Consider the following 12003-nt stretch of genomic DNA (forward strand, 5'->3'; position numbering starts at 1 on the left):
AGAATCATAATCTTCAATTCTCTCTTTCCCTTTAGATTGTAACATGGTATCAACCGCCTTACCGATCCACCGGAACCGTTTTCTCTCACCATCGTAACCGTTTTTCTTCCGCCGTAACTAACTCTTTTCTTCATCATCTTCTCTGATACAATGGTTCGTCCTCCACCAAATCCCGTTCTTGATAATTCTTCTCCTTACTTTGTTCATCCCGACGATGGCCCTACCTCCGTCGTCGTTACTCCACTTCTCACCGGTTCTAACTAGCACCTAACATTAAACCTATTGGTATTAAGTGGGTTTATAAAATTAAGCATAAGTCTGATGGTACTATTGAGAGATATAAGGCCAGGTTACACACAATCAACATCTGATTACTCCTTATTCACAGTCAGTCAACAAAATAATTTCACTGTTTTGCTTATATATGTTGATGATGTGATATTGGCCGGTACTGATATGCAAGAAATTGATAGAATCAAAGCTATTCTAGATCACAACTTCAAAATCAAAGATTTAGGTGTTGTGAAATCTATATATTATATGTTTAGGAGTTTCTCTCTCTTGATCACTTTTCACATGTGACATCCTCTCATTTATCATAATCTATGTGGCAACCCTTGAGAAGATCTTCAATAGAAATTATGTGTGGTACTCATATAAGGAATGTTCTTTTCTTTGGTGTCATTTTCAATCAAAATTTAATGCTAATTCAAAAATAATCATTCAAAAGGAAACAATTGAATATATACATTTCAATTTTTTTAATGACAATATCAATTTTTATTTCTAATAATTTGATTATTTGATATTTTATTCATTATTATTATTATTACATTATTATTATTATTATTGTTATATTATAATATTTTGGAAACAAGGTCATTTTGTCTCATAATTTGTCAATTAGATAATTGCTATTAAATGACATTTGTAATTTCGATCTTCATTCTACTAATATAAATAGCTGTGATTTGCAACCGATTTCACACACTATATATTGCAATTCAAAATTATACTCTTTGCAATCTTTTATCTCTATTATTTTTTTAGGTGATTTCACTCTCATTTCCTTCAACTTTTTCGTTGTTCTATTTTCTTCTTTCCATGTTTTTTTTTTCAAGTTTAATATTATATAGTATATTTTTGTATTTTGATGCTATCATTTTTTGTGCCTACAAGGAGATAATCTTCTTTTTTTATTTTACCGCAGTAGCCCGTCTTTTTTGTGCCTACAAGGAGATGATCTTCAACTTTTTCGTTGTTCTATTTTCTTATTTTTGAAGATGTTATATGCATTTATATATATATATATATATATATATATATATATATATAAGCTTTGTATTTAAACGATGTTTATGATTAATCATAATTGTACTAATTTTGAGCTAGAATTTTTTATTAGGATTAGGTATTATCAACTGATGTTAGAGTTTTAAATATTTATTTATATTTTATTGTCATTTTTTTAATCATGTTTACTTATTAAAAAACACTTTTTATTCATATTATTTTTTATTGGTGTAAATCATTCTTATAAATGTTTTTTTTTTACTATTATTTATAAATGTTGTACTCTTTTTTTTACTCATTATTTTTTTGTTTGTCTAATTTTTCATGTGATATTTAATAAATATACTGATAAAATAATAGAAACTCCTCGAAGGACTATACTATAGAACGAATATATAAAAAAAAAATAGTAATTTAATTGTTCACAAAAAAAGTTATTCTAAAACTTCATACTTGTCGAGCAGAGAAAATGGTGTGATTGTCTGAAATATAAAAGGAATGAAGTAATTGACTTCATAGATTATTTTTCTATTTTATTTTATTATTTTATTAATTATGGTTTACCTTAAGGTGATTTTTCTAAAAAAAAAAGTTACATAGTGATTTATACCAAACAAAATATTACAATACGGGGGTATTGATTAAAAAAATAATCTACATGGATGTATTAAGCAAAAAATAACTTACACGGAGTGGGACATACATTTGTAAATTTTATTATATAAAAAATATGATAAATATCAATCGAAAGCAAGAAAAGTAACAATGATTTTATATATAAAAAAAGAAACAATTAAAAGTAATAATATCATGTATTACTTTGTTTTTATTTTCCATACATCACTGTAAGATAAACAAATAAAAACAAATAGATAAATTTTTTAAAATTTGCACCATTAACAAATGAGATATGCATAAAAAAAAATTATATAAATTTTTTTTGTGTCAAGCAAATGACAAATAATTCTACCGTTCATTACTCTTAAATAAATAATATTAACATTAAAATCGCCTCATTTTGATTCTCAAATGTGAAATTTTTTCACACGGGGACATGGGATAAAATACTCCAGAAGAAAACAAATGTTTAAAGGAGAAAGATGACGATTAAGAACAAATATATATTAACCGTTAGATTGTTTTTGCTTAATGACCTTTTTTTTATGAAAATAAAAGAACAAATATACGAACATGTGGGTTGGGAACGGGGAGTGGAGTATCACTCTTCGTTCTACCATTTCTCCTTAAAATCTCTAAAATTTGGATCATTTATCATATTTAAATAAATTATTACGTTAAATATAAAATTAATTTTACAAATAATTAAAAAAACCACAAAATATTGAAATTTTAATAATCCATATTTTTCATGTGTTAAAAAAAGATCTATATTTTTCATTGAACATTAACTCGTGCATTTGCACGGGTAAGTTATACTAGTACTTTCTTGGTTTGGAAGTTGCACATACTAAAGAAGGTGTTAGTATATTGCTTAGACTTACTCAATGACTCAGGCTTACTTGGATCCAAACTAGCTTCTACACCTCTGGATCCTTCTATTAAGCTTCATCAGGACAATGGGAAACCATTTGAAGATATCAACTTATATATAAGACTTGTGGGGAAACTGTTATATCTCACTATTAATACTAGACCTGATATAACATATGCAACTCATGAGTTCAAGAAAACATGCATTTACTGGCGGCCAAAAGCCCTCAGTAATGCACAATTTTCGTAAAAAATACATGCATTACTGACGGCCAAGGACCCTCAGCATTTGTCTCGCCGGTAATGGTTACTGACGGCCCAGGACCGTCAATAACGTTACTGACGGCCTGGAGCCCTCAGTAATGCACAACAGTCTGCTCAACATTTATGACGGCCTGCAGCCGCCAATAACGGAATTCGAGGGTGAATTCCTGGCGGCCTGCAGCCGTCGGTAATGCACAATTATTTTCAAAAAAATAATTTAATAATTTAATTATTTAAAAATCAATATTAATAATATTGATTTTTAAATAATTAAATTGTTAAATTATTTTTAAAAAATTCTAGTTTTAATAATTTAATTTTTTTAAAAAAATATACTGCATAATAAATAATTAAAAAATATTAAATATAATTTTATTTTTACAAAAAAATATTAAAATTTAATTAAAAGCATAATATAAATACTTAACATAAGCATAATATAAATACATTTAAATAACAAAGCAAAAATTTTAACTTTAAAAACACTTACCACTTTTTGGATGGAGATATGAAAATGACATTACTTTTTTAAAAATACACAAACTGTTAAAAATTTTCTTTATTAAAAATAATTTTTTAAATATTTCGTTTTTAAAAATAAGAATATAAATATACTGTTTTTTTGAAAAAAAAAATACTTATTTTAAAAAAAATATTACTGTTTTCGAAATAAACAAAATTAAATATATTTTTTTAATTTTTTTTTTACAAAAACAATAATTTTTATACTTAGTGATAAGAAAATATTAGTAACAAATTACAAAGTATTAATTAATAACTATTACTAAGTATACGGTAAAAAAAAACTATCACTAAGTATTATAAATTAAAATTACGTTACTTACTTGGGTGCCGAGTAGATTCTTACTTGGCGCGCTCCTAACCCACGACCACGAGAATAAGACTTGCTAATAAAAATGGTAAACAACAAATATTAGAACGTATACATTTAAATAACAAAGCAAAAATTTTAATTTTGTCAAAATAAAACACAAACACTTACCACTTTTTGGATGAAAATATGAGAGTTAAAAGTATGAAATTTAAGAGAGAAGTTAGAGAAAATTTAGAGAGAGAATGAAAATGTAAAAATGAAGGGAAGTAAAATGAATTTGTGGAAGAGTAATATATAGGAGAAGTGACCGTTGGTGAATTTAAATTTTGAAAAGCATTACTGGCGGCCTGAAGCCGTCAGTAATTCACAACGGTAAGTACATTATTGACGGCCCACCCTCGTCAATACGCATCATTAAATACTGGCGGCCCACCCTCGTCATTAATGTTCAACGGTCTCCTTTAATTACTGACGGCCTGTAGCCGTCGTAATTTCCAAGACCTTTTCTTACATTACTGACGGCCCCTAGCCGTCACTAATGCCCAATCTGACGTTTTTCGTTTTTCAAGGAGGGATAATGCATTACTGACGGATTGTAGCCTTCAGTAACTTAAAAATACATTACTGAGGGCTTTTAGCCCTCAATAAGTTTGGTAAATAATATCATGTTTTCTTGTAGTGTCAACAACTGAGTCAATTCTTGCATAATCCCACTATGACACATTATAAAGCAGCTTGTACAGTCATTAGATACCTCAAACACATCCCTGGTATAGGTCTTGTTTTTCACAGAAATGCAGATATAGAACTACTTGGTTACTTAGATGCAAATTGGGCAGGATGCCTAGACACTAGAAAATCAACAACTGGATATTGTTTCTTCTTAGGCACATCATTAATTTCATGGAAAGCAAAGAAACAGACAACCATATCCAAATCATCATCTGAAGCAGAATATAGAGCATTATCCTCAGCAACATGTGAATTAACTTGGCTCTTGTACTTGTTGAAGGATTTATACATTGAAAGTAACAACCAGTGATATTCTGTGACAATCAAAGTACTTTGCACATAGCCTCTAATCCAGTTTTTCATGAAAGGACTAAACATATTGAAATAGACTATCACATTGTGAGAGAAAAGGTACAAGAAGGGTTAATGAGGCTGCTTCCTATTTCAACACAGGATCAGCTAGCAGATTTCTTGACAAAGGCACTACCTGATCCAAAGTTCAACAATTTCATATCCAAGCTTGGATTGCTTGATATATACCAAGCATCAGCTTGTGGGAGGCTGTTAAGTGATAATTGTGAATCAAATATTAAAGATAACACAAAGTGTAAACTAAGTAATTGTAACTAACTTGTAGGCCAAGCTATTATAAAGTTAGTGTAACATAACTTAAGATAGATCCTACATTGTGTATATAAGGATCATTACTTGTACTTTAGATTCATTCTTTTCCAATAATGAAGAATCATAATCTTCGATTCTCTCTTTCCCTTTAAATTGTAACAAGACTCCTAAATGTCTTCCCCTACTTTCTCATAGTGCCCATTTTCCTTAATTCCTCTTTGTCTCTTACATTCAGTAAGTTGTTAGTTATATTCCAATGCCAATTCATTGCTCTTGCATCATATATGTCCGAAACCAACATATTTCGTACATGGGACCATTTAAATACTCCCTCTATGACAAATATAAGCAAAATTCATATTTTTAGGTTCATTGAATAATTAATATATTTGATCTATAATATAAATCATATACATTAATTATGTAATGTCTCAAAAGGTGAAGTTTGTTTATATTTTGTCATGAAAAAAGTATTAATTATTCTCATTTTTTAGTCATGGTTCCTGGAAAATGTTAATTTTGTTTCCATCCCCAATGCACCATCTAAGTCCCCTCTGACTATTATATGTAGGGATGACAATGGGTGCGGGTTTGATACTACCCAAATACACACCCATATATTTGGGTGCCACCCAAACTCAAATATTGTTCGGGTGGGAAAATGAAACTCACACCCGCACCCGCTGGGTTCGGGGTTTTTTCAATTGTTCTTTGAAGTCAGCATTCTACTTCACAGGTGCTATTGTTCTCTATTTGAATTTTTTTGTTTGTTTTTATCTGAAGCTTAGAAAATGTTGCCTAAGAAATATTTATCTGGTAATGAAAAACAAAAAAAAAATGAAAGGAAGATCTAATAAAATCAAAACAAAACGAAAGGAAGAAACCGCTTCTTATAAATTTTTGAGTAATTTTTTTTTTATATTTTGTACAACTATTATTATGTATTAATACTATTATTATATTAATTGAAAGATTTTTTTTATGTTTGGCCTAAAGCTCGTGAAATATCAGGAATAACATTGGCGACAATTAAAATATGAAAATCTAAAACATTGTGGTTGCATCAAAATAAAGGCAATAAATTTAGAAATTATAAATTTCGAAGACAATCTAACCATAAACATACATAAAAAACTGAAACAAATATTTAAACAGACTATTATTGTACAAAATCACAAAGGGTGAAATTATTCGGGAGAATCCGAACTCAAATCTTAAATAGGACAACTTTTAGTTGGACTTTCCTCTAAGAATAGAAAAATGAACTAACTTGGATTTGGTCATTTCAGCAAAAGAAAAAGAAACTTCTCTCATCTTCTTTTTTCTCCTAAGTTTTTTTTTCCTTTTAATCCGTCTCTTGCTTCTCTTTTTAAAAACAAAGAGACTAATTAACTTTTTTTCTTTTCTGACAAAAACAAGAGACTAACTTATCCCTTGTATTTTTACAATTTGACCGTGTGATTTAACGGTTCACATTGTTATTTAAGAGACGGCTCAACGATGAATATTAGTTCTTGAACTAAATTATTTTAATTTTTGAAAGCCACTAGGTTTATCTAATAGTGAGAGGTTTGGGTAGTATGCTTATAGGCAATGTTTTAAAACCCGGACCGGTGATCGACCCGGTCATGGCACTGGGTCACTGGTTCACTGGTCAGACCGCATGACTATTGACCCGGCTTATATAAAAAATTTAAATATATTAACTTGAATTTCGTAACAATAAAATTTAATAAAAAAAAAATTTCTTCAAACTTTTTTCAATAAAATTTCATATATTTAAAAGAAAAAACTCAAAAGCTTTTCATTTCATCATTATTTATATTTTGATTCACATATCTAACCGTATAATATTATAATTTAGTCAATAAAAATATTATTATATCATAATTTTTAAGTAGAACAACATAATTTATAAGTCCAAAAAAAATAATGCATAATTCAATATATTATATTAAAATAAACAGTGAATATATATTAAATTAAAAATAATAAGGAAAAAAATATCAATGTATTTATTAATACATGTCATGGTGTTTTATAACTAATATACTAGTATTAAATATATTTCAGTTATTTAGAATAACACATAAATGTGAGTGGCCTAGTGGTAGTAGTGATGTTGTTGTATCCAAGTGACCTGAGTTCAACTCCCATATGCAACATATTTAGAATTTTTTTCAAATAATTGATTTCCTCTTCAAACTGGTTCGGTTCATGAGTGCGGGTTAACCCGGTTCCCGGTTCAACCATCAACTCGGCCGGGTCACAGCGGTTTTCGACGGTTTCAAAGCAGAACCGGTTCTGCATGCTAACCGAGCCGGCCACCCCACCGGTTCCCGGTCCGACCGGTCCGGTCCGGTTTTTAAAACTATGCTTATAGGTCTTAGGTTCAATTCCTAATTTATTGTAAACCAAAAATAAAAAATAAATTATCCTGATTTTTTTCGCAATAATTAAAAGATGCATTTTTTTTCTTATAGACTATTTTTTTTTACAATATCTTAGAGACTATTGTTAAACATGAAAGTTAGGAAACGATTTAGCTAAAAGATCTCAACAATGATTTCATTTTTCTTCAAACAATTATGCCAACAAAATAAAAACTCTGTCTCTCGATTATGAGTTCATTAACTCCTTTAAAGAGTGTTAATAGACATTTATTTTTTTTTAGAATTACTAATCTATAAAAAGCATAAGTAAAGACCAAAACATAAAGGTACACATAATATGCAAGTAAATAAGTTGGTTTGATTGATTGAGTGTTTAAAATGAAATATAAAAGTGGTATTTATAGGCATAACACAAAATCATATTGACAAAAAATGCTTCATAGTGGTATCTAATCATGTCTTTTATATTCTAGTTGTGTTGGTTGTCTTTAATTATAATTCGGGAAACAAAACCTTGTGGCTGAATTATTCGTAACACAAAATCATATTAACTACTAATGTTAGCATAAATTCGCGGGAAATGCGTACAAATACAACAATTGTCATATGCAAGTGGCGTCCCATCGCATGAAATGCATACCAAGGCGACAATTGTCGTGTGCAAGTGGCGTTCCCCGTTTCGCCTTACTCCCCATGTTTCATGACCTTTTTATCAATACTTCATACCACATATCTAATCATGTCTCATATATTCTAGTTGTCTTTAATTATAAATCGGAAAATAAAACCTTGTGGCTGAATTATTCGTAACACAAAATCATATTAACTACGAACGCTAGCATAAACTCGCGGGAAATGCGTACGAATACAACAAATGTCATATGCAAGTGGGGCCTCATGTTTCGCATTATCCCCAATTCTCATGTGTTCATAACCTTTTTATGATACTTTATATCACACATCTCTCTGATCATGTCTCATATATTCTAGTCGTGTTAGTTATCTTTAACCATAAATCAGAAAAACAAACCCTTGAAGTCGAATTATTCTTTCCACGTGACCTTAACGAAACTTTGTCATTTCCTGTACCTTTATGAACCTCATTAGAATTAATAAAAATTCAATAAACTTATTTTCTTCAACTTTTAATCCCATCAATAGACCATTTTATTCTAATCTCTAAAAACTTATTTTTAAGTTTTTTTTATTACAATTAATTGAACCCAAAAACAAATGCATATTATTTTAATCTCCCACCACTAAGACCAAATTTAGGGATTTAATTTGAATTTGGTAACATAATTTGAGTTTAATTTGTATACAATGTGTGTAAAAAATTTCTGCACATGCATCCAATGATGTGTTACCACATCATTTAATAAATATGACACATTATATATTTTTAAATATCATACATAATATATTGGTATATTATTAAATACATGTGTAAAATATCTTTACCTTGAAAATGCATATAAATTAAATTCAAATAATGTTTTCGAACTAGACTTGCCTTTTAAAAATGAAATGTAACTTTTTACTATTTGAAAATAGTAAAAATATAATAATAAGAAGAAAAGAAAACAGGGAAATACGCGGTTAGGATTGGACGATCGTTAGGATCAAAAATTGTGACACTTTTCCCCAAATTCCATTTTCTTGTTCTTCATCATCTTTCCGTTACGCTCAACAAACCCTTCCACCATCACCAATTCATGAACTCCACAACGCTTCTTCGTTAATCTTCCTTGGTAAGTTTTCAATTTTCATTCATTCTCTATAATTCACAATTTCTACGTTACATTACAACAATATTATTATTTTTTCTTCTATTTATTTAATAATAATAATTCTTTCTCTTTGCGTGTCAAATTCGATCATCTTGTTTACTACGCGCTTGAATTTTCCTCCGATCTAATTTTTCGGCGCGTGACGTGATTGCGTTTTATCAACTATAATCAACGCTTCTAGATCCTTCTTTTTCATTTTTTTTTTTATAAACCGATTCGCGTTATTTTAATTTTTTGGTGTTCGTCGTGTTTCTTAAACCCTTTGCTGAACAAATTGTTGTTGCTATTTCGATCTTCGTTTATTAAAGGTGATGATTATTGCTTGTTTTTTTATTTATTTTTCATGAATTCCTTTGATATTCTTTCTGATGATTTGATCTATGGTGGTTTTAGGTTTTTAGGTTTTTTTGGGGGTTTTGGGTTTTTAGGTTTTTGGTTTTCTCTCTCTTTGATGATTTGTGATATTATTTCTTAAATGTCTGGAATGGATGTTGGAAGATTGATTATTATACTTGTTAATAGCGAATTAATTAAATTAGTTTTTTTGCTCTCTTGTTAATATGATTGTTAAAGCAATGAAATCATGTTTGTTTTGGGTAATGGTGTGATATTTGATCATTTCTGGATGAATTAGGTATTATTGGTTTGGTGATTAGAAATTTTCAATTCATGGTTTGGGAATTTTTTTGTCGTAGTTTTTGCCTGAACAATGAAGATTTTGGGGTTTAAACCATATAGTTTTAATTGTGTAAATCCTTAATATTCTGTGTTTTCGATTTTGATTTGATGTTGTATTGGCTTGATGTTTCAGGAATCTAGGAGTAAATAAAGTATCTGTGATCTTTGGAGGACGCATTCTAAAGCGAACATTATGGATGAAACAATGGCAGCAAGATATTGGTGTCATGCTTGTTCTCAAATAGTTAGTCCCATAATGGGAATGGAGATGAAATGCCCAGTTTGTCAAGGTGGATTTGTTGAAGAAATGAGCAGTGCCACTGGTATTAGTGACTTGCCAAATATACCAGAACCTGATTTTGGACCGGATCGTTCTCCTTCCCTTTGGGCACCTATCTTGCTAGGCATGATGGGTAATCCGCGGCTTCGTAGAAGAATGAGACGTATAGAGCTTGAAGAAGACTATGATAGTGGTAATCGTGATGATGAAAATAGTGGTGTTGGACATTATGATCGAGAGCTTGAGTCCATCCTTCGAAGGAGGAGAAGAAGCTCAGCTACCATTCAACAATTGCTCCAAGGCATAAGAGCTGGATTGACATCTGAACCACAAGAGAATACTACTGACAGTGATGACCATGTTAGGGAAAGAGAAAGAGAGCATGTAATCTTGATTAACCCTTTTAATCAGACTATTATAGTTCAAGGTTCCTATGATTCAAACCGGGATCAAAATGATAATCCGAACCCCATTGGGTCTCTAGGTGACTATTTTGTAGGGCCTGGTTTGGATCTATTGTTGCAACATTTGTCAGAGAATGACCCTAATAGATATGGAACTCCACCTGCACCGAAGGAAGCCGTTGAAGCTCTACCTACTGTGAAGATCAATGAGAATTTGCAATGTTCTGTCTGTTTGGATGATTTTGAAGTTGGTTCTGAAGCTAAAGAGATGCCATGTAAACATAGGTTTCATAGTGCTTGTATCCTGCCCTGGCTGGAGCTTCATAGTTCTTGTCCAGTTTGCAGGTCTCAATTGCGAGTGGATGAACCTAAGCAAGATTCTGATGTGTCAAGGAATCGCAGAAATCAAAGGGACGATGCAAATATCGGACATGCCAATGCCGATGCTGAAGGAGATAGTGAAGGGAGAAGTCCAAATGGGGGTAGAAGATTCTCGTTTCCGTGGCCTTTCAATGGATTATTTTCTTCATCAGCTTCTAGTTCCAGTTCAAATGGAAATGGTACTCAATCAGAAAGAAACTGAGTATTCTTGCATATCCATTGTACTATTCACGTGCTGCCTTGCTTTTGTACAGAGAAAACTACCGATTAAAAGACGCAACGTTGACATTATCGGTTATGATTTTTTTACCTGACTTTGTTTTTGCTAAATTTCATGCACCAGTGTTGTTATATTTCCTTCAACTTTTACCACCCAACTTGGTTTGTGTATATATATCGTTGGTTGTTTTATTTTCCCGTCTTATGAATTTCTACACTGGTATATATATATTAAGCATTGTTTTCAAATTCTCTACTTGTAAAAGTAATTTTCTTGGTCATGATTCATGACTTCTGAATTATATTGGTGTGCATGAAACTTTGTATTAACTAGTATGAGTAGAAACAGATGGAGTATTAACACGCATAGCCAAAATGTTCTTAACATAATGGAATCCATCTGACCAAATAATCTCTCCAAAATCAAACCTCCCTTGGGATTCCTTTTTCTGCTTAAAGGTCACATAATGAATTTTCTTGTTTAAACCGTGTGAATATATCAAAATCTTGGGCCATACCACAACCTCAGTTCCACTCAGTTCAGATTCTAACAAAATATTATATCACATTTGTTGTTTTGATCAATTAACAGTCCTTTTGATGATTACTGTGTGGAGTT

At 30.5% G+C, this 12003-nt stretch overlaps 1 protein-coding gene across 2 annotated transcripts; it reads left to right on the top strand.

The window, feature by feature from the left end:
- The first annotated feature begins 9198 nt into the window (after nucleotides 1–9198).
- Nucleotides 9199–11683, top strand: LOC123909539 (E3 ubiquitin-protein ligase SIRP1-like). Of its 2 annotated transcripts, none has more exons than XM_045960385.1 (2): nucleotides 9199–9383; nucleotides 10234–11683. In XM_045960385.1, exon 2 carries the CDS (start codon nucleotides 10294–10296, stop codon nucleotides 11365–11367), a length of 1074 nt encoding a protein of 357 aa, XP_045816341.1. In that variant the 5' UTR covers nucleotides 9199–9383; nucleotides 10234–10293; the 3' UTR covers nucleotides 11368–11683. The 2 variants fall into 2 exon arrangements, with proteins under 2 accessions (XP_045816341.1, XP_045816342.1); XM_045960386.1 differs by lacking the exon at nucleotides 9199–9383 and adding an exon at nucleotides 9558–9730.
- The last annotated feature ends 320 nt before the right edge of the window (nucleotides 11684–12003 follow it).

Source organism: Trifolium pratense, linkage group LG2 (assembly GCF_020283565.1).
Source record: "Trifolium pratense cultivar HEN17-A07 linkage group LG2, ARS_RC_1.1, whole genome shotgun sequence".
Classification (NCBI taxonomy): Eukaryota; Viridiplantae; Streptophyta; class Magnoliopsida; order Fabales; family Fabaceae; genus Trifolium; species Trifolium pratense.